This window comes from Fomitopsis serialis (genome assembly GCF_022376445.1).
Source record: "Fomitopsis serialis strain Sig1Antser10 chromosome Unknown B0H18scaffold_213, whole genome shotgun sequence".
NCBI lineage: Eukaryota > Fungi > Basidiomycota > Agaricomycetes > Polyporales > Fomitopsidaceae > Fomitopsis > Fomitopsis serialis.
In genome coordinates this window covers 27980-49416 of record NW_025955173.1, presented here as the reverse complement: position 1 = coordinate 49416, position 21437 = coordinate 27980, and the positions used below count along the sequence as shown (strand labels likewise).

Genomic DNA, 21437 nt, shown 5'->3' with positions numbered 1-21437 from the left:
TTGGGGGCGCAAATGCGGGTACTTTGTCCAACAATTCTCACTGCCGTGATTTCCACCGCAGTGACCACAGGGACCCGATGACTTGTGCTTGACCTGGGATGTCTTGGACGCAGATTGTCCCATACCAGACCGGCGGAGAGATTCTTCGGCAAGAATCTTCGACTGAACAGAGTCGACCTTGAGATCCTTGATGTTCTGCGTCGCCATGAGCGCAGAGATCATCGATTGATAGGATTCAGGCACCTTCGACAGAAGGAGAAGAGCCTGGGTCGATTCACCGAGAGTTATGCCACCAGCCGTAATCTCCTTAAGCCGAGTAACCAGCTTGTTGATCTGATCCTGCAGAGGTTTGGAATCAGACATCTCCGGAGACTTGATCACCGACTGGAAGAGACTCCAGACGAATGCCGTGTCGGGTGTACCAAAGGCTGTCTTAAGGGCCGCCCACATTTCCTTAGCGGTCTTGAGTTCACCACTAGATCCCTCGAGCAAATGATGCATCGAGCGATCAGTCCGCATAAATAGAACACCCTGAGCACGGGCATTCTGTTTCTTGTACTCTGTGTCGGTAGTTACTGTTGCAATAACAGCGGGCCAGGCCTCTATGAATATTAAATAACCGCGCATAGCGGCAGACCAGTCAGCGTATTGGGACGCTGAAGAGAGCTTAGGGATATTGTCTGGCTTGACGTCACCCATGGTTGCGGATAAGAGGATAAATTCGCCTTGTGTGTCGGGCGAAGAAGGAGGTTCTGGTGTAAATAACTCGAAGGGTAATTCCTCCGGTTCAGGTGTTTGAGATCTCGACTCAGGGAGCGAGATTAAATGTTCAGGTTTTGGAGGTGACTCCGAAAATTCGTTGGCGAATAGGAAATTGTCTTGCCAAGCTTCGACAGCGATACCAGCTTTGAAGCCTCGAGGAAAATCACCAGATGGTGTGTGGTAACGGTTTGGACAATGAGTGTTGTCACAGTTCCACCAGGTTTGATCGTCGTCTCTATAATGAGCGTCGCAAACCTCCTCGTAGTCGTATAGATGGTAGTGGTTTGAACAATCGTATGAGTCGTCTGACTCTTCGCCTGAAGAGACCTGAGTCTCTGCAAATGTCTCCTCTTGAGACGTTGCCACAGTTGTGATGCTTCACTGAAAAATATTCCAGGAACAAAGATAAAATTTGTGACGCGACTACAAATACTTGTCTACCCAAGCCAAGTGATTGCCCTTGTGCAAGTCCCCAACTTCCCTAGTAACCTTAGAAAGGTTCTTGCTAAGCTCCTTGAAGGAGATCTTCCCAATCAGCTCGCAGACAAGCTTGACGTCGTTGAGCGCGTCGTGCGACCACGAATGACCCTCTGTCTCAAAGTGAGAACAGACCCAATTGAACCGACGTCCAAAAGCGTTGAGGTTGTCGGTGAGCGACCAGCGAACAGTGTCGCGCAGCTTGTGGGTGAAGAGAGGGTGAAGGCACTTCTGAACGGCGAAGAGACGCTTCGTGAGGATGGCGGCCTTCTCCGTCTGAGACTTTTTCTTGAAGTCGGCGTCAAACGGCTTAAGGGCTGTGATAGGAAGGGGAAGAGGTACGCCTTCGATGCGTGCGATAAGGGAAGCCTTGGCAGCTTCTTTGGCGGTGGTTTCAGCGGCAAGCGTAGCAGCGTACTCCGCACGTCGAGCTTCAAGGAGTGCCCTAGAGTCGTCTGCCTTCAACTGGAGCTCCTCAAGCTGCTGCTCAAGGGTCTTGCGACAGGACGCCTTCGGGGGACGAGAGGTGTCAGGGCGACGATAGGTGGGACGGCGAGGGCGCGGGGTAGGAGTGAGGATGATATCGATCTGGCGATCAATGGGTAGATGACCGTATAAACGCTGATGACGCTCAGCAACAGCGCTAGTGTCGGCGTCGCCTACGTCGTATCTCTCACGACGAGACGGTGGAAAAACTTCGTAATTGCTCTTGCGAGCTACCCTGGAAATGCGCTTGGACAAGGCTTTGGGCACTTGTCACAGAGCGGCTAAACAGTAGTCCAAATAAGGACAAAATATGCCAACTCACTCTTTCAAGAGTTGGGCTTTGGTTGCGCAAAAGGTACAGGTGATATAAACGATCAGAGCGCGGGGCTCATAACCTGTTGAAGTGAAAGAGGTTTAGAAGGGCTTGTTAGGCCAGTGGAAGTGAAGGACAGTAGAGTGGAGTGAACAGACCTATCCCAGAGGGAAGACTCTGATGCTAGGCAGGCAGAAGAGAGGAGAGATCGTTATCCATTAGGGGGGAATCACCCCAGTATATATACATGTCTGGGACTGATCACATGCTACATCAGTAAGCAGATCAGTAATCACTAAGTCCGAGTTTTAGGGAAATGAGTAAGCCTTAACTCCAGAGATAGGGATATGCATAAGCGTCCATGTGATCAAGGAATGTACTGGAAGGTCATGGAACATGCCGGAAGGGAGTGGAATGATCCAGAATAAGTCTGGAACAGTGTAGATCGGTCTGGAGCGAGTCACAAGATGAGTCCAGACAGAGTCCATCAAAAGAATGTATGTAATACTACATCGCAGAACACAAGTCCATATATGTACGTAACTGATAAGATAAGATAACACTGGAAAGTCGGAAGTTCAACAGGTCTTGTGGGATTTGCGGAGCCGTCGAGCAGACGCGATACAGCGTATAGCTGAAGACATGGCTCATGGACAAATTGGCCACCTCCACTTCCTGTCGCACCAGGCCACCTTGATAATGCTGGCCACGGAACACGAACGTGTCACCATCGGCGCGAACGGCGCTCTTCCCGTAGAGACTGGCGACCTGTTCAGGCCTGAAAGGAGCCTTCGCGTGCCGTTGACGACCCTGCGACCTCGCCTCTGGCCGTTCCTCGACCTGCTTCCCATCCTTCACCTTCTCACTCTGTTCCTCGTCTCGACGCCGAGATCCTTCCACCGATCCTCCCTCCTCTCGCGTCGCATGCTCCTGTCCCCGCTCCGCCGCCTCTCCGCTCTCATCTTCATCCTCGTATCCCTCCTTCGACCCTCCCGGCTGGGGGCCAAGGTCAATGCGCGGCACACACCAGACGACAGCCATTTTGCTGTTATCCACGCATTCCACAAATCCGACGTCGCCCCGATACGGACCGCGTTTGAATGCGACCCACGAGTGTGCAGCGACTCCACGCCATGCCCGAGGGAGTAAACGGACGTAGTCTGCTTTCTCGATAGAGTAGGCGCGATAGCGATAGCCCCGGTCGTGTGCGGCGTCCAGTGCGTGTATCACGGATGCTTGATCTTGAGCCTCGACGTAAAATGAGTCCAACAAACGCCTTGCCTCAAAGGGAGTAGAGGCTGAACGATCGGCGTCGGACGAGGGTAGGAATACGGAGTAGATACCTCCGTTTTGGGGGTTGAACGCTGATTCGCAAATAATCTCGAAGAAGGTGTTTGCATTGCCCATCGTCTGACGTTACTTGAGTACCTGGTAAACCCAAAGACCATGACCACGTACCGTCTCTACGCGCATGATCGTCCCCGTGAAGGTATCAGGCAACAGGTCGGCTTCTTGTAGCCTCGAGACCTCGGCCAAGCCCTCGATTGCGTCAAGCCTCCGACGCGACGCGTATTTCCGAGCCTTCTCCATGAGCTTCCCGATGTCAAACTCTTCCCGGACTCGAGTAGGAACCGGAAGGCGTTGACGAGCCACGGAGTTGGTGTCGTCGCCGTCATCGATGAAGTCTGAGATGTTAGTAAGGTACATATAGTGCTTCGAAGGCCACCGACGACGTACCATTGTCCCTCTCATCGTCATCTTCCTCGTCGTCCTCGTCGTCCTCATCCACCTCTGCCTCGATATCGAGAAACCGATGACCCGCAGGTCGCCTGCGGCGTCGTCTTTTCCGTGGAGGAGAACCATCCCGATCCGCTGCCGATGATGGTTCGTCCCGCTGTGCCACACCCTCAGGAGTTGGTGGATCATGCGGCACCACCGTCAGACCATTAGTTGGTCCGACCACTACCCTGCCCACACGATCCCCATTAGGACCATATGCCGTCGCCCATAGTGCACCAGGGACAAGCTCCTCGGCACGATTCGACGGTATGGCTGCAACCTAAGTCGCCAAATCCAATCAGTGTACGGCCTCTCGATCACGTTGATTAACTTACGAGCCGATCGCCAGACCCCTCTCGATTGTTATCTGACATTGACAATACAGTAAGACGCTTGAAAAGGGACGCGATGTACGAAATGTGTAGTGTGAGGAAGATAACCGGGAGCGGCAGCCACAACCACACCATGAGCACGTGCATACGGAACCGCATTACCATATATGTACCATGATTTCACCGCACGACCACATCGCCCCATGTAGGGCATGAAAGGCGCGTATTGTACGGTATAGGAAGAGTAAACACCACACGAACACATCTACAAATAAATAACGCCCTCATCACGCGGAGACCCACTCAGCCAAGTTTGAAAGAACAGTCTGAACCATCTCACTGTCCAACCGGCCACCCCACCCTCAACTAGAGTGTTCAACATGTTGAAAAGTATGGTGACGGCGGAGACGGCCAACAGGACCATCGGAAGTGACAACCCATCTTTGGCTGAACCAAGACGTTGAGACGCATCGGTCTTTGAGACCTGGCAATACTGCATGAGCTTCTGCACCCTGCAGTGCAAGGAGACTTGCCTTGGGTTCAGCCCACACGAACACCACACCTCCGGATTGTGATCCCGTCGCCGTGACCACCATTGCGCCCTGCTCATTCCTGCCAGTCTATTGACGACATGTCAGTGAATGTCTAACTCCAAGCGCAGCGATTTGACATACCGTAAGAGTTTGAATGGGACCTTCCACTGCGGAGCGTCAGATAAACCGATCATGCAAGCGACTTGGCCACTCACCGTTGGCGTGTCTCAACGTGTCCTGAACTTGCCCGGTCAACGCGTCGAAGATCCGCACCGCACCGCATTCACCGCCCACCACAATCTGCGTTCCTTCGACACTCAGCATGAAGATCTTGTACGGCAACGACATCGTGTACTCGAACGTGTCGGCGTAGTCCAGCGTGGGGAAATGGTAGCGGTCCACTCCATTCACGAGATTCGATACCAGAAAAAACCTCCCATCGGCAGACAAAGTCGCATGGCCGCTAAAACATGATCAGCACAACCCAACCACGCAAGGTAATGATGCTCACATCCTGTTCTTGATCGTCGTCGACCACTTGAGCGTCCAGGGTTCTATCGTATAACACGCTCTGATATCCACCATCAGTTGCAGACTCATATCCTTGAATGATTCTACGCACATTTCATGAGTCTCCAAGAACGTCGCCAGAATGCTTGCGCCGTCGTCGCAGAAATGCACGGTGCGCCCCATGAACGCACGGCGGGGCGCATCCTTCACCATCGTGGATAAAATACCTGGTTTCATGTCAGATACGCATCACAAACGAGCACGACGCACGTACCCCTGTCGTCAATACGCCACACGCATGGGCTACCGTCGCCGATGCTTGCAATGCGACGGTATTTAGAATTGAAGCGGATGTCCTGGACTTGCCTCCCTCGGTGTGCGTCGGTAAGTGACACAAACACGTATTGACCCTACAAATCGTTAACGCATCGTAGAGTAACATAATAATCGGTACTCACACGGATGGGACTCCATTTGTAGACGTGAATTGTACCGTTCGAGCAGCCGTAAGCAAATCCATCGTCCCCTCGCCCCTCGAAGTCAACCCAGCACACCGATCCGATGGCCCCATGAAACACGTCGCATATTTCCTGTTGAAGCTCTCCAGTGACGACGTTCCAAATCATGAGTTTTGCGTCGCCGCCTGTTCAATTGGACTGATAAGCAAGTAGATCACATGCTAATGAGGGATATACTTACCACCAGTAAGAAGCACTTGGCCGTCGGAGCGTAAGCAAACAGCATAGACGGGACCAGTGTGCCCGATGAGCGTGGTGCGTTTTTCAAGCCTTGATCGCTAATCAGCTTGACATACGACACTATAGAAAGACGACGCACATGTTCTTCCGTGTATGTGAAGATGCTTCGCCAGCTCCTAGGGCAGTTTATATACAGGCACATCGTCACCGCGTGTTATCACGGCGTGCAACGATGCACCCTGATTGAGAGGGACAATGAGTGACTCATGGATCGCGTAGGCTGGACAATAGGACTTACGGGACGCGAGTGCGAGCAATTGCTGCGCCGCCAGGGCACCGAGGGCCACAACCGACAACGGGATCCGCGCGATGTTTCCCTGTACGGATGATCAATAAGTGACTCATGGGTCGCGTAGGCTGGACAATAGGACTTACGCAGCGCTAGTGCGAACAGCTACGGCACCACCAGGGCGACACCCGACAGCAGGATTCGCACGACGTTTCCCCTTACGGGTGATCCGACGAGCGCAATAAACAATAGGGCGGGGCAATGAATAGCCCGTTGTACAATAAGATGTGACTCGATGTACCCGGGAACCTCTAAACGAGTTTGTTAACCGCTGTTCAACACCGAGAAGGGATGCGAAACGGACGGTTCTAATCTCTCTAGTCTAGTTTCTATAACCGATACAATAGAAGCGATACGTGCGGTTCATATCTCTAAAGTCTAATATCTATGTAGGCGACAAAACAGATGCGAAACGGATCGTTCAATTCATTACAGAGAGGTGAAACAGATCGTTCAACTCTTTACAGACCGTTAACTACGGAAGCGTCCCTTTCAAACCGTTAACTACGAGAGCATCCCTTTCAAACACTACTTGTATCAGACCGTTTATTAACCCATTGCTACGCTAACTATTGACCGAAGTGTACACTACGTGAGAGGAGGGAGTGGGAGGAAAGAGAGAGAAGAGGCGCCGACACCGCCATATAACGTAGCGGGTGTTTAGGGCAAGCCACATTGGTTTAGGGCAGGTTACCCGGCCCGGCGATCGCCCGTGCCCGCTCGTCCCGATCCGGCCAGTGGATGAGCGCTCGCGGAAGACTGATTAGATAACAAAGCGGAGCATACAAATTCTAGTACTTGTGTAACAGACGTAATAAAGGTCTACAATACAGAGGCTACAAAACCGGCTCCCACTTCACGCACTGCGAACCCGACTTGATCTCAATAGACATCAGAACAGAGCCCGCATTTACGATAGCGTTGATCGTATCCTGACGATTCACGCTCCCTTCAGCCTCCGTGTCGATCGCGCCTTCTTCAACTTCCAGTTGTTCGATCCTGGAGAATGTACGTAGCAGGCTTGGAAGCGTCATCTTCGAAGCAAGTAAGTAAAGTTCATAGCAACAACGATATAACCTCGTACCATGAAGTGTTCGCTGAAAAGATAGTGAGCGTCCTTGACGCCGCTCTGAGAGATTACCAAGCGAGTGAGCGAGTGGTAGGGATCCGGACCTGCAGGGGCAGGCACTGCGCACCACGGGGCAGTGCACTGCCCGACAGCCTGAGGGACTTCGATGGAAACCCACGAGAGGTGTTCCATATCCGCAATTTTCTGAAGGACGTGTTCGACACACGGCTGGAAGGGAAAGCCGTTGCGTACATCGGGAAGGATTCGGAGGTCCGTCAAACGGGACGACGTGCCCCAGGGCGCCGCACCAACCAGATGAACCACGTACGACAACGGGGCCTCTAGGGTCCGCAGACAGCGGAGGACCTGGTGACGAGCGGGTAGCTTGGGAGGTACGAATGTCTTGAGCTCCGAGTCAGAGTCCGCTCCGATGTAGAGGGACTCGAGAGCTGGATGGTTCAGGAGGAAGGTAGAAAGTGACAGCATAGAGAGAGTACCCCCTCGACAGTGAAAACCCGTAGAGAAGGTAGCTTGAAGTGCGAGAGGAGGGAGGACCAAGACGCCTTCTCGGATTGCTTAGAGAGGCTGAGTTCTCTGAGCGCGGAGGCGTTGATCACCTGTAACGTCCACCGAATGGTCTCCTCGTCGAAGAGGACCGGCGCATGAGGCCGGAAGGACTTCAGGTTCGGATAGAGCTGCGCCGGTGTCGCATGCCGCTTCAAAGATTTGAAGGGCCCTACGTTGCGTAACACGTCGTCTTGCTGTATTCGCAGTTCGGAGACACCGGATTCGATGACGCCTTCAAAGAGGGCCCTCCAGCACTCCAGTTTGGCATCGCTGCAGAAGCTGAGGAAGACGGTTTCAACGGCGACGGTTTTGGATCGCATGACGCTAAAGAAGTCGAGAACCGCACGGCATTGCACCTCTGCGCGGTCCGCGATAGGTGAAAACACGAGTAACATGAACGACGGGGGATGGAACTCGAGCCACCTGCATAGGATACAAAGGCCGGTGAACGCATCCTCGTCAGAGAGCGTTAAAACACGTTCCCCGTTCGCCTTGAGACCCTTCCGCTTGAGCAGAATCGGTGTGACGATGACGTGGAGCCGTTTGTTCACGAGAGACAAGGAGTGCAGGTCGTCGTCGTCGAAGAGCGGCTTCGCGACAGCCTGCACAGTTTCCACCGGCAGATGCGCGATGTAATCGCCTGTAATCGAGGCGAGCCTGCCGCCCCTCGGTGCCGCCGATGTCGTTGCGACCGTAAACGAGTGGCCTTGTTCCTGGGTTGAGACCAGTTCAGCGAAGTCGCTCGGCGAATATAACGAAGCACATGCCTCCTCGTCTGTGGCGGAGACTCTGAGGCGTTTAGAAGGACGCTTCGAAAGCGCCTTTACGAACGCCTCTTGCGCAAGATGAATTCTTTGCATCGACACGTCCGAAGGCTGCTCCGTGCCTTCGTCAGCCCTCCGACGCAATACACTCATTCTCGGTACTTACGAGTCTAGTCACCCATGTCTTCGGTCTATATGCTCCCTGGATAGAAGCTTAGCGACGAGGTACGTGTGGTGTTACCTTGACTTACCGGTACCGGTCCGAGGATAGAATCTACCGAATCTTGCAGGTCAAGTCCGAAATGGGGCGGGTTCTCTCCTAGCCCGTCTTGCGTCCTCGGTTTGTATGCTCCCTGGAATGGCTTTCAGTGGATTAATATGTGAGCGGGGTGTCTGGACATACCGGGACGAGGTCGGATACGGTACTCTCCCTGCGCATCAAGGAGGTGCGTACCAAGGAGGAGCTGGCGACGTCGGTATCGGTACTGAGGAGGTTTCCCATAGCGTAGTTTGCGATGCGGGGTAGCGTTTGCGGAGATCTTTGCATCTGCCCAATAGTCTGAGTATATATAATCCTGGCGTGCGTTCACCGTCCATCCGGCCTGTCAGCCCCGACGAAGCACGGACACGTACCGAACAAAAGCAATGAACAAAAGCGTACTCGGCGCATCAGCCGGGGAAACGACGAAGGTCGCTTACCATGGCGCTGCTTCCACATCAGCGACGAGTTGATGCGCCTTCCCTTTTGTTCTTGCTTGGATGGCGTTTACAAGCGGGCCTCGGTGACAACCGTTCCGGAGTCACATTGTTGAGTGATCGGCAGGTCTGGTACGCGCACCGTATGTAGCAGGCTCCGACGACCGCAGCATGCGTCGCGATTCAGAACAATGGACAATAACCGTCAATAGGGAATGTCTGACTCATGATGGGAATGGAGATACTGACCGCCTTTGCAAAGCACTCACTCACTCGTCGCTGTCGTCCCTTCCACTATGGCGCCCCAAACAGTGATGTGCAACTGTTCTACATGCAAGGGTTCTCCCCTCGCGTATAACGAATATCGGCATCACCAGACAGAAGAAAAGCGTCGAGAAGAAGTACGTCGAGAGGAGAAACGTCGCACAGACCAGTTGATTGAGGAGAAGCGCAAAGAAGAAGAGCGTGCAGTGAGTATAGCCCATCCGATAAGGCAAGAGATCGTGCTCACACCATCCCAAAGATCGCCGAGGCCAAATTCGACGCCATGCTTGACGAATTGACGTATATGACGTTGACGGATGACGGGCTTGAGACGGGTAACACCCAGCACAACACAATGTGGGGACGAGGCGTGGACGACTCGCCGTTGAGTATGTTTTCAGCTCTCTAACGCGCTGGCACAATTACTCACCGGCGATTCAGCAACCCGCTCCACGAGCACCATACGCAATAACCCTCCTCCCATCCCCAATCCTGAGCCGCTGCACACACCGCCAGTAGAGCCCTGGCCCGAACTGGCGCTCCTAGACTACGAACTCGACGATCACATCAGGCTCTGCGACGAGGCGTTCTCGAAGGGCCTACAGGCCCCTATGAAGAGCGCTGCCGCGACCGACGCTGTGAAGGCGTTAGATGACGAATTGCATTGGTTCATGGAGGCGCAACGTACCGTGCACTTCCTGGCACAGGGAAGTTCTGACCCAAAAGTCGTACTCCAGCGCGAGGGCATGACCGAACGGCTGGAAACGCAGATCGCGACCGTGGCAGCAATGCTCCGGGAGGTGTCCCTGATTCCGACCCCTACGAGCACAGAAGGTCCTGTCCGTGTAGTTGATACGAGTGAGTGCTCTGGACAATCTGAATGCTGCCCAGCGTACTGACGCGACGTAAAGCGGTGTTGTATGAACATCCGTTGAAGCAATCGAACCCACTTGTGGTAGTCGCGATCTTCCTCGCCCTCGTTCTGCAACTTCTCGGAGGCGTCACGCGCCAAATGTGCAACTTCACGCTTCACGTTCTCAAAATGTTCAGCGAGATGGCCATCGGACTGAATGGACCACCTAGTCCCATGGATCAGAAGGTCCTTAGAGAGTTTCCTACCGACATCCGCACAGTGCGACGGCTGTTCGACCTGGATCCCATCGTTACCGACTGGGCAGCATGCCCCGTCTGCTCCATGACTTACGAGCCTACATACGTGTAGCGTCCCTTAATCCTCGGGCCCGGTATGCGCTGTACCCAGTCTCTATTCAGAGGGACTGTCTACACGTAGCATACATGGGGCGATGAGGATGGTAAAGGACTGAGGTCTCGTAAGTGCGCTGGTGCGCCATACGAGCCCTCGAGCAAACAAGAACAAACATGCAAGATAAGATATACCGTAACGGGAATATCCGTTACACCCTCCCCCACTGGACACGACCACGGGTCCCAGCAATAACCAGAGAAACAAAAAGAAAGAGGAAATGAAAAGGAAAGTACATGCTACCACACAACGGTGGTAGCAATAGGCCAGACCGAGGTGGTGTCATACTGTAGACAACGACAAGCTACTTCGTGTCAGTGAGCAGCATGGCCGTCCACTCTCGTCATACATAACTCAATGGAGTTATGCAGCCCGGAATGATGATAGCAACCCAGGTCGGAGAACTGTGAAGTTCTCCAGATACATCATGGATGATGGTGATGGGACCAGTGAGGGTGGTCGCAACCCGAGCTGTAATGTACTCGCATTCGCCAGCGAGCTCAGCACTCCCTGAGTCCGATGCGCGACCATACTGGATGTGACCAATCGGTGGTGGTATCGGAATGCAGGGTAATGATACTGGCACGAGTACCACGAGGTACTCGCTTCTCGAATCACCGTCAACTTCCTCATCGTGGACGTCGACGGGGAAGCCCAACGTCTGCACGTGGGCTGCAGAACGATCAGGCACATCGGTCGAGCAAGTAAGCTCACCGATTGTACCGCGATGCATCGTCATGCCGGGTGCAGCTCGTAATACATTCCATAGGCCATTGGTACCACCGTCATACGTGGTGACTGCCACGACAACCACGTTGATTGTCGTGATCGTCACAGGTGGTGGTAGTGGGATAGGAGGTGGTGAATGCGCAGCGAGTACCTTGAGGCACTCGTTGTTTGATCCACTGCTAAGCACCTCAGCGTAGATGTCGAGCGAGGAACTCGTCGTCTGCGCGTGAGCTGTGAAGATGTCGGATACATCGGACGAGCAGACTCGCTCGCCGATCGTACCGCAATGCCTAGCCGTGCCGGGAGCAACCTGTAGGTCGCCCCGTGGTCTGCCCGTACCACCATTGTGCACGGTGATTGCCACGACAACCAGTGTGGTTGTCGTGGCCGTCGATAGTGGTGATGACGGTGTAAGGGGTGGCGATATAAGCGGGGGAGGTACGTCCAGTACGGGCGTACTTTTGTCTTCCGAGCACGGAAGCTTGTCTTCCTTGCCTACGCCGTGCCCTTCCCCCTCTCTTCCTTCTGTCTGACCTTCCTCCTCTGCCTCTCCTGCCTCTGCAATCTCCTCCACCTCCACCTCGACCCCGCCCTGATCCTCCGTCCGTCCTGCACTCGATCTTCGGGGTGCGTGCACGAGCTCCGACTCGTGACGCCTCTCGTAGTCGCCACCGATGTCGGGGGCCGCGAAGGAGGTGATGGGGAGTTTGGTAGGGGTCCCTAGGATCGAACCCTCGATGAGAACTGTGAAGTTCTCGTCGGGTTGACGGTCGGACAGCCGTTCTGGTCGGTCGGAGTCCGTAAGCGCCGGCTGCTGCACTGTCGGTAGTGCAGTAGTCGCCTCGCAATCCCGAACTCGCGTGTTCGTTGGGGCTACGCAAGCGTCGGGCTGCGCACTCGCAGAGGCGCCGGGGTCGCGAAGACGGTGGTGACTGCTCAACAAGTCGGGATTGAGGTCCAACACTTCGTCGAGCAGGTCAAGGTCGTATTGCGGGCCTGTCAGTTGAACAGCGAGGTGTTCAGCTGTCTTGACGCTACCGGGGGCTCGCACTTCCGGTTGGGAGTACAATTCTTCCCGGAATGCGGCCGCGCGCGATTGGGGGCTGCTGGATCTGTCGTCGAGGTGAACCCACGACTCTGCCAGCTGAACCAAAGGAGGTTCAGCTGCACTGGGCCAGTCAGGGCCCTGCACTTCCGTGAGGACGTGCAGGCCGTGTTGCGTTGCGGGTGGACGAGCGATATAGCTGCCAGACAAGAAGTCAGGGGCAATCGACGAGGGGTGGTCATAAGCCCCGTGTACGTCTAGCGGCAGGCTAGACGTACGCGCTGCACAACGGACGGTCGACGCTGGATGGGGCATCTCGGACCTGCATCGCTGCTGATCCATCGTGCCGCCTTGCGCATTGAAATGTACGACCTCGCGGTCGTCCTCTAATACTGGCGCGCGGCCTTGCGTATCGGAAAGCACGACCAATAGGTCGTCCGGCAGCGTGAACATGCCGTCCTCTTGGCCAGCCATGCGTACGACGAACTTCACGTTCGTCGCTACGCTTGTTGGTATGGGCGCGGGCAAGGGATGAAGTGTCGAGGTGGGTACGTCCATCTGGGGCGTACCCGCTACTCGACATCCGGTCGTGGGATGGTGAGGCACGTCGGACGTGCAGTACTGCACGTCCGCCATGTCGTATTGCGAGATGAGTGGGACGACCGCGAGGTCGTCCCGCAGCACGGATGCACTGCCGTGCGGGACATTGGGTACGACTTCGCAGTCGTCCCTGGGGGCGGAGGTGCCATCTTCATGGTCCGTAGTGCGCACGACGAACTCCATGTTCGTCGACACGCACGCTGGCGCGGGCACTGACACAGGCGGAGGCGAGTTGAGTACGTCCAGTAAGGGCGTACCTGTATTTTGCGAGCCTTCCTGCTCGCTTTCTCTACTCGCCCCGCACCCTTCCTCCCCTGACCCTTCGTCCGTTCCTCGCACCCTTCTTGTTCCTTCGGGATCTCCTTGCAGCCTCCACTATCCGCGTTCCTCGTGGTCCGCTCGGCCTTGCAGCTCGGCGCTGGGCTTGAACGCGCGGTGTTCAAGTCCTGAGTCGCGCTGCTGGGTAGCATGTCGCCAAAGCCGCGGTAGCGGTCGCCAGAGTGAATGCGCGAACCGAAAGTGGTGAGGTGAGGAGCCGGGGAGGGAGGAAGTGGCGATTTGGTACCGCGAGGTACCAGGTCGTCGGCTGCCACTGACTGGGCTGGCATTAAGTCAACCAGCCAGTTGCGAACGCGAGTTCGCACTCGCGTGGCGGCGCGCGCGTCTGGCTCGCCAGACGGGCGCTCGAGGTGGCTGCCCAGAGAGTGGAAGAGGTCAAGAACGAGGGTTCGGTGGTGGCGGTCGAGTGTAGTGCGGTGGGCGCTAGCGCTCGGGTCGCTCGCCACGGGCTCGTGACACCCAACGCCTGTAGCGTTGAGCGCGTCGCGCGTCGCGTCGAGCAGGCTGCTCGTCGTGGCAGGCACGTCGTCCGATAATAATAATACATTTTTTGTGTCGCGGCTCATCTCTGAGCGCGCGACGGGTGTATCTACACGTACGGGTTCGTCCCCGCTGTACACAGTACTATTATGGTACTGTGTGCCTATGCCCTCCCGAGTGCGGAGATGCGTCGACTCAACGCACCACTCGTTCAGCTCGGATGCGAGCTCGATGACGGACGTGTCGAGCTCGGCGCGTGCATCATCCTTCGGGGTGATGCCTGGCTTCATCGCTTGGGCCGGGGCACCTTGGGATGGTGCCTCCAGGTGGCATTGAGCAGACCCGACGGCGATCTCGGGCTGCTGAGAGCACTGTGCGTACCCGACTTCGCCGTGGCGAATGACGGGTCCCGGTACGGCCTGAAGGTCGTCCCGAGATGTGAGCGTAATGTCATCTCCATGATCACAAGTGATCATGAAGGCGGAGATGAAGAGACGGTGGCCCGACGAGCCGTGGGTGTTGCGCGCGACAGGTTCTTCGTTCACCGTGACGCTCGCTAGCGTGGGCACGGACACGAGCATGGGTGCAGCAGGCGTCGAGGTAAGTACGTCCGCCGAGAGCGTACTTGTACTTCTCGACCCTCTGTGCCAGTGCTTGCCGGTAGCGTGTATATCGAGCCATGAATTCGACGTACCCTCTACGTCGCGACTGTCGTTCGTGACCGAGCAGGGTACGTAGATTGTGGGATGGCGCTCGGTCGTCGTCTCGCTTTGCCAATTGAAGAGTACGACCGCGAGGTCGTACCGTAATGGGAGTGGAGACGGTAGCGAGGAACTCGAACGCTCGGGTACGACCTCAAGGTCGTTCTGGGGCATGATTGTATTGTGTTCGTGGCCAGCGGTGCGCACGACAATCTCCGTGTTCGTCGATACGCACGCTGGCTCAGGCGATGGCAATATAACTGGTGGGGCATTGGGTACGTCCAGTATGGGCGTACCTTCAAGTTTCGAACCCGCTACTCGACAGCTAATGAAAGCTGTCTGGGAAACGTCGGACGTGCAGCACTGCGCGTCCGCCGTGTCGCCTTGCAGATTGGATGGTACGACCGCGAGGTCGTCCCGTATCGCAAGTGTACTGCCTCGAGAAGTGGCGGGTATGACCCTTAGGTCATACATGCCATTGTCGTGGCCTACAGTGCGCACGACGAGGTTGTTGTTCATCGCTACGCCCGTTCGCGAGGGTACTGACGATAGCATATGCGGAGAGTTGAATACGTCCAGCATGGACGTATCTTCGAGGTCACGGTCTGAGTCTGCTACCCGATGGCGGGTGGAGGCTGTACGGGGCACGTCGGACATGTATTGTGGCGTGTCCGCCGTGTCACCTTGTAGCATAGACGGTACGACCGTGAGGTCGTCCCGTAGTGCCAGTGTGCTACCTTGCGAAACGAAGGGTACGACCATCAGGTCGTCCCGCAACACGAAAGTGCCGTCTTCATGGCCTGCGGCACGCACAACGACCTCTTCACTGATCGATCCTGCGTGTGGGTCGGTCATGACAGGTCGGGACAAGGCGGGCACGCAGCACCGTGCATCCGCCGTGTCGTCTTGCGAAGTGGACGGAACGACCGCGAGGTTGTCCCGCAACGTGTACCTGCCGTTTCCGTGACCAGTAGTGCGCACGACAGCCTTCTCGTTCGTCGACATGCACACTGGCTCGGGTACTAGCGAGAGAACCGGGGAAGGACTGGGTACGTCCAGTATGGACATACCATCGAGCTTCGAGTTCGCTACGCGACGGCTGGTGAATGCTCGATGGGGCACTTCGGACGTGCAATGCTGCGCGTCCGCCGTGCCGCCTAGCGGAATAGACGGTACGACCGCGAGGTCGTCCCGTGTTACAGGCATACCGCCTCGAGGGGCGGGGGTACGACCCTTAGGTCGTCCCGCAACACATACATGCCATCTTCGTGGCCAGCAGTGCGTACGACGGACTTCTCGTTCGTCGATACGCCTGCTGGCGCGGGCATTGGGGATGGAGGTATCGAGACAGGTACGTCCATCGAGGACGTACCTTCACTGGTCGGTACAGTGTGCTGGTCGGTCAGCAAAGGTCGGGACGTGTCCGATATGCGGGACTGAACGTCCACTGTGTCGCTTTGCGACGTTGGTGGTACGACCATAAGGTCGTCCCGTAGCACAACCGGGGCGATGGGCACGACCATTAGGTCGTCCCGCAACGCGTACATGCCGTCTCCATGGCCTGCGACACGCACGACGACCTCTGTGGTCGTCGATACGTGTGCCGGTGTGGGCATTGGAGAAGGAGGCGGTGGCGAGTGGGATACGCTCAACACGGGCGTACCTGCGTCCATTGAGCCTCTGTGCTCGTTCTTCTTGCTCGCCCCACACCCTTCCCCTCCTCTCTCTTCCTCATCTCCCTGGTTCCTGTTCGCTCCCCGTTCTGCACGTTCTTCTCGACCTTGTTGCTCGGCGCTGGACTTGCACGCGCGTCGTGCGAGTCCTGGGCCGCGCGGCTCTGTTGCGTGTCGCCAGAACCTTCGAGGGTCGAACAGATGGTGCCGGGGTCGAGGACAGAGCTTCTCGAGTCCGAAGCGAGGTTCCGAGAGTCGAGGATCGTGGTCATATAGGAAGTAGATCGCGGTCTGGCACCGTGAGGTGCCAGATCATTGGGCGCCGCCAGTTGAACTGTCAGTAGTTCAGCTGGCCATCCGGATCCGCGAACGCAAGTTTGTACGTCCATTGGAACAGCGTGTGCGTCTGGCCCGCCAGACGGACGCTCGTGCCTATCCTGAGGTTGAGCGCAGTCGACCTGTTCTGGGGACCGGTCGAGGCGTGCCAACGATACCGAGTGCGGTTCAACCGTCTTGGAGAGTCCGAAGTCTTGCACTTCCGGTAGGAAGTGCAAGTCTTCCTGGGTAGCGGCCGCGCGCGAGTAGTCGTCACCAAAGGGGGTGTCGACCGCGAGATGGCAGTCGATACTGACCGGTCGGTCCTTTAGCTGAACCGCGAAGGGTTCAGCTGTCCAAGGACAGTCCGCGGCTCGCACTTCCGTTGGGAAGTGCGAACCGGGTTGGAACGCGGTTGCACGCGGGCGGTGGCTGCCAGTGTGGAGGTCGAAGTGGCGGTTAGCATTGAGAGGAGTACTTCCGGCGCTACCGCTGGGAGTGCTCGCTCTCGGCGCGTGCGCATGACGCTCGACGCATTGAGCGTCGAGCTCGATGCTGGCCGCGTCGGGCACGTCGTCCGGCGCGATAATTGTATATTTTGAGTCGCGGCTCATTTCTGAGCACGCGATATGTGGATCTACGAGCAGAAGCTCGTCTACATCCGGGGATGCGACGTGGGGTCGCGTCCCTATGCCTTCCCGGGCGCAGGACCGAGTCATCTTGTCGGACAACTGGGACTCGGGCTCGGCGACGGCGGCGTCGACGAACCTGGCGCGTGCACCACTCTTGAGTGTGGTGCCGAGCTTCGTCGGCTCACTGGGAGCAGGCGGAGACGGGGTCTCCGGGCAGCTCTGAGCAGGCTCGACGTCGGGCTCGATCTGCTCAATTGGTGGTCCCTTGGACTCAGACACGGGCTCGGCAGCGGCAGCGCTGTCGATCTCGGTGCGTGCACCACTCGTCGGGGAGCTTTCCAGCTCCTGCGGCTCGGCTGGAGCAGGCGGAGTCGTGTTCTCCTGGCAGCTCTGAATGAGCTCGACCTTGGCCCGCAGCGGTTCTGCGCGTGCTGTGTGTTCGACCTCGCGGTCGGACGACGCCTGCTCTGCGAGTGCTCCGGTTGAGTCCTCGCGGTCGGAGGACTCAGTCCGGCGGGTCGTTCGACGGTGACGTCTGGACTCGTTGTCCTGCTCCACGGAGCGTCTGAGCGATGCGATAGCATCCTCTAGATGCTTCATCGAGTCATCGAGTGTCCGGAACCGCCTAGTATCGGGGGTGGCTCGTGTCTCAGCCAGGTTACTCTTCAAAACTTCGCAAAACTGCCAAGAAGTCCATCGACCTTCGCATCGACCTTCGCGCGGCGGGCCTCCCGAGTACTACGCGAGTGCTTGGGAGAGTGGGTTGTCGATCCAGCCATCTTCTTGAGTGGTTGCGAAGTCGACTAGATTTTGATGTAAAGCATAGAAATTCAATGTTTCCAGGTTGTTGCCTAGAGTAGATAGTCCCCAGAACAGAAGCTGTTCTGGAGCGCAAAAAAGTGTAGCGTCCCTTAATCCTCGGGCCCGGTATGCGCTGTACCCAGTCTCTATTCAGAGGGACTGTCTACACGTAGCATACATGGGGCGATGAGGATGGTAAAGGACTGAGGTCTCGTAAGTGCGCTGGTGCGCCATACGAGCCCTCGAGCAAACAAGAACAAACATGCAAGATAAGATATACCGTAACGGGAATATCCGTTACAATACGCCCCCGGCACTCCTAAACTACCTATCTATCCACGCCGCTGCAGCTATCGCCCGTGGCCGACCAGCGAACCATGCAATGCTCGCCTCACGAAGAGCGGAGTGAGGAACGGCGAAAGTATACGCGTCCCCATTCGCCCGTTCCCAGTCCAAGACTTCGATAGCTTCGTCGGGCGGATGCTCAGCCAACCAGGCGTCGAGGACGCGATCCGTAGCAGCCTCGCTATGGTCAGGACGGGAGCGCTGTGCGACATATCACAGGCGAAAGGTGTCAGAGAGATGTGCGATCGGTGGAAGGCAGAGACACCTACTGCTGGTGACGACGATCTCTTGCTGCTGTGGTCACTCTCCGTGGACTGGTTCAACCCATATCTCAACAAAATCTCAGGAAAATCAGTCTCGTCTGGCTCCATCGCGATGATCTGCTTGCTCTTACCTCCGAGTCTGCGCATCAAGCCAACTTTCGTGTACGTGAACGGCATCATGCCTCACCCGGAACCCTCAAACGACCAGATGAACCACTTCCTGCGCCCCCTCGTCAACACTTTGGACACGGCGTGGAGTCGGGGCGTGTGGTACTCACGTACATATCAACATCCGAGGGGCCGCAGAGTCCATTCCGGTGTTGCTACAGGCGTGAACGACCTCCCTGCTAGCCGGAAGGTCTCCGGACAAGCGTCACATGCGGCGCACTGCTTCTGCGCTTTGTGCAAACTCACGAAAGAAGATATCAATAACGTGAACCCCGAGACCTGGACGATGAAGACTAGGGAGGAGCTGCTTGAGCACGCGATAGCTTGGCGTGACGCACCTAATAAGACGACGCAGAAGAAGCTCTACAAGAAGCACGGAGTCCGCTGGTCAGAACTCTGGCGACTGTCATATTGGGATCCTACGAAGCTTGTGGTTATCGACGGCATGCACACTCTCTTCCTTCGTGTCGTACAGCACCACTTCCGCGTCATCTTAGGCATGGATGTTCCCGTTGACGAGGAGGACGGTGACGGTGCCGTGGCGGAACCTGATGTCGACGCGTCAACGGAGAAAGCGCTGGCCAAGTTGGATGGCAAACTCACCAAGTCCTGCACCTCGAAAGCGTTGGAAAGCTTCGCTAAGGCAGTACTGTGGGAAGCCTGTCGCCGGTACGGTGTTGACATCTCGAAGATTTCATACAGGAAGGTGAAGAAACGGACGCTTTCCGAAGCCCTGCTCGTGAGTGGACGCTGAATCATTGTTAACGACAGCTAATGGAGTATATATCAGGAACATACACATTATTTAGTGTGTCTAACCCGTTCGGAACGGTAGACCCGGAGTGAGATTTGCCCGTTTGGAACGTTGACCCGGAGGCCGGCCGGAGCAGCCCCAGGGTCCGGCCGGAACGTTTGCAACGGTGCCATTGCAACGCTCCGGCCGGAGGGCATGGCCGGCTGGTCATCCACCATCTCCAGCGTTGCGGCCGGCCTCCCCTGGAACCTTCCCGAGACGTTGCAATGGTCCGGCCGGAGGGTATGTGGGCCGGTCATCCTCTTTCCAACAGTCCGGCCGGAGCAGGCAGATTTCTGAGCTAAACGGAGTGGCCGGGCAGTTTACATTGCAAACGCTCCGGCCGGTCAATAAATACAATAAACATGGTGCCATTAGCAACGGCCCGGCCGGAGTTCCTGCCAGAGCAATGTACACATTGCAACGGTCCGGCCGGAGCACATGGAATCAATTCCCAGCAATGCAAATGGTCCGGCCTGCCAGTAGAAATGTCAGTGTCAATGGTCCGGCCGGCCGGAATTTTTCACCTTTTGCCGGCCGAAAATACAATGTCTCGGGCCGGGGGTACAGCCAAAACTCGGCCAAAGCAGCCAGCCATTTTGCCGGCCGAGCCTTTGCTTTGCCGACCGGGCATGGATTGTCCCGGGCCGAGATTGTTCAGATTGTCTCGGGCCGAAGATTTTCAGATTGTCTCGGGCCGAGGGTACAGCCAAAACTTGGCCAAAGCAGCCAGACATTTTGCCGGCCGAGCTTTTGCTTCACCGACTGGGCAAGCATTGTCTCGGGCCGAAAAATTGACCATTTTCTCGGGCCGAAGATTTGAGTACTGCCTCGGGCCGAAGAGTTGGGCATTTTCTCGGGCCGAAGATTTGGCCGAAGCTCGGTGAAAACAGCCGGGCTGTTGGATTGCCATATAAGGAAATTTGGTATTGACTGGTAGTACTTCATTGATAGACTATAGTATCAATTCCCTAGTGACCAAAGATGTCTAGTTAGGCCAGGATGTGCAAAACAAGATTTACTCACAGGCTTCTTTGCACAGCAAGTTAATCAATTTCTGAAGCCAGTTTTCTTTTCCCACACTGTTTGACTATCTAGGATGTGTTGTTTCAATGCATAGAGTATATCCCCAACAGGAATAGTCTTATTCTTTGAAGCTGAATGCAGAACATGAGATAAGGGGCATACAGGTATGGTACCGTGCTGAACAATGTTGACTCCTGCAGCCAATGTACATTCAAAACAATGTTTCACCATCTAGAATAGTTCATTTCCTCACAAGGAATCTGTTCTCCAAAGGAATAGTCTTATTCACACAAGCTGAATGTGGTACAGAGTTAAGGCAAGGGTGTATGGGTATACATGTCATACTGTGTTCACTTCCTGAAGCCAATATGCTTTCCCCACAATGTTCCACAATCTAGAGTAGCACATTTCAATGCAACAAGCAAGTCTCCCAAAGGAATAGTCTTATTCTTTGAAGCTGAACTCGGGGATGAAGATAAGGTGAATATGCATTATATTGTGAGAGACATACTTTGGATTATTGTCTGTCTGGGTGTCACACTGAAATGTTGTACCAGCATGCACATTGCACTTGCCACAGAAACATTTACATTGGTAACAGTCCGGCCAGCCAATCCTCATCCTCATAGGAGATGGTCTGGCCGGAGTGCATGATCCCCTTAAC

The 21437-nt window shown here is 55.7% G+C and overlaps 7 protein-coding genes across 7 annotated transcripts; 2 read left to right on the top strand and 5 right to left on the bottom strand.

Annotated features, from left to right (window-relative positions):
• Positions 1-5303: 5303 nt before the first annotated feature.
• On the bottom strand, positions 5304-5970 carry B0H18DRAFT_836980 (WD40-repeat-containing domain protein; the record flags this gene model as incomplete). The annotated part of the gene is made up of 4 exons (XM_048039457.1): positions 5304-5419; positions 5467-5602; positions 5651-5835; positions 5892-5970. Coding segments are annotated over 4 exons (516 nt in total), but the record flags the coding sequence as incomplete, so codon positions are not given.
• Positions 5971-6919: 949 nt separating this feature from the next.
• On the bottom strand, positions 6920-8792 carry B0H18DRAFT_960741 (uncharacterized protein; the record flags this gene model as incomplete). The annotated part of the gene is made up of 6 exons (XM_048042994.1): positions 6920-6998; positions 7104-7273; positions 7324-7412; positions 7436-7512; positions 7637-7757; positions 7790-8792. 6 exons carry the CDS (start codon positions 8790-8792, stop codon positions 6920-6922), a joined length of 1539 nt encoding a protein of 512 aa, XP_047885683.1.
• Positions 8793-9631: 839 nt separating this feature from the next.
• On the top strand, positions 9632-10821 carry B0H18DRAFT_1126727 (uncharacterized protein; the record flags this gene model as incomplete). The annotated part of the gene is made up of 4 exons (XM_048035209.1): positions 9632-9805; positions 9859-9988; positions 10041-10457; positions 10511-10821. 4 exons carry the CDS (start codon positions 9632-9634, stop codon positions 10819-10821), a joined length of 1032 nt encoding a protein of 343 aa, XP_047885682.1.
• A 274-nt stretch (positions 10822-11095) lies between these two features.
• Positions 11096-13518, bottom strand: B0H18DRAFT_1051473 (uncharacterized protein). The gene has a single exon (XM_048030966.1). The coding sequence runs from the start codon at positions 13418-13420 to the stop codon at positions 11207-11209; it is 2214 nt and encodes a 737-aa protein (XP_047885681.1). The 5' UTR covers positions 13421-13518; the 3' UTR covers positions 11096-11206.
• Positions 13519-14264: 746 nt separating this feature from the next.
• Positions 14265-14532, bottom strand: B0H18DRAFT_1051472 (uncharacterized protein). Its single transcript, XM_048030965.1, has one exon. It carries the CDS (start codon positions 14514-14516, stop codon positions 14343-14345), a length of 174 nt encoding a protein of 57 aa, XP_047885680.1. The 5' UTR covers positions 14517-14532; the 3' UTR covers positions 14265-14342.
• A 2322-nt stretch (positions 14533-16854) lies between these two features.
• Positions 16855-18373, bottom strand: B0H18DRAFT_1051467 (uncharacterized protein; the record flags this gene model as incomplete). The annotated part of the gene is made up of 4 exons (XM_048030964.1): positions 18050-18373; positions 17272-18002; positions 17146-17250; positions 16855-17124 (listed from the first exon to the last, which is right to left on the bottom strand). Coding segments are annotated over exons 1-4 (1213 nt in total), but the record flags the coding sequence as incomplete, so codon positions are not given.
• Positions 18374-19123: 750 nt separating this feature from the next.
• On the top strand, positions 19124-19417 carry B0H18DRAFT_842146 (uncharacterized protein; the record flags this gene model as incomplete). Its single annotated transcript, XM_048039506.1, has 1 exon — positions 19124-19417. A coding segment is annotated over one exon (294 nt), but the record flags the coding sequence as incomplete, so codon positions are not given.
• Between the last annotated feature and the right edge of the window lie 2020 nt (positions 19418-21437).

What these genes read in the sequence shown, in the direction of transcription:
- B0H18DRAFT_1051473 (XM_048030966.1), bottom strand. Translation starts at nt 13,420, where the DNA reads ATGGAGTTCGTCGTGCGCACTACGGACCATGAAGATGGCACCTCCGCC.
- B0H18DRAFT_1051472 (XM_048030965.1), bottom strand. Translation starts at nt 14,516, where the DNA reads ATGGAGATGACATTACGCTCACATCTCGGGACGACCTTCAGGCCGTAC.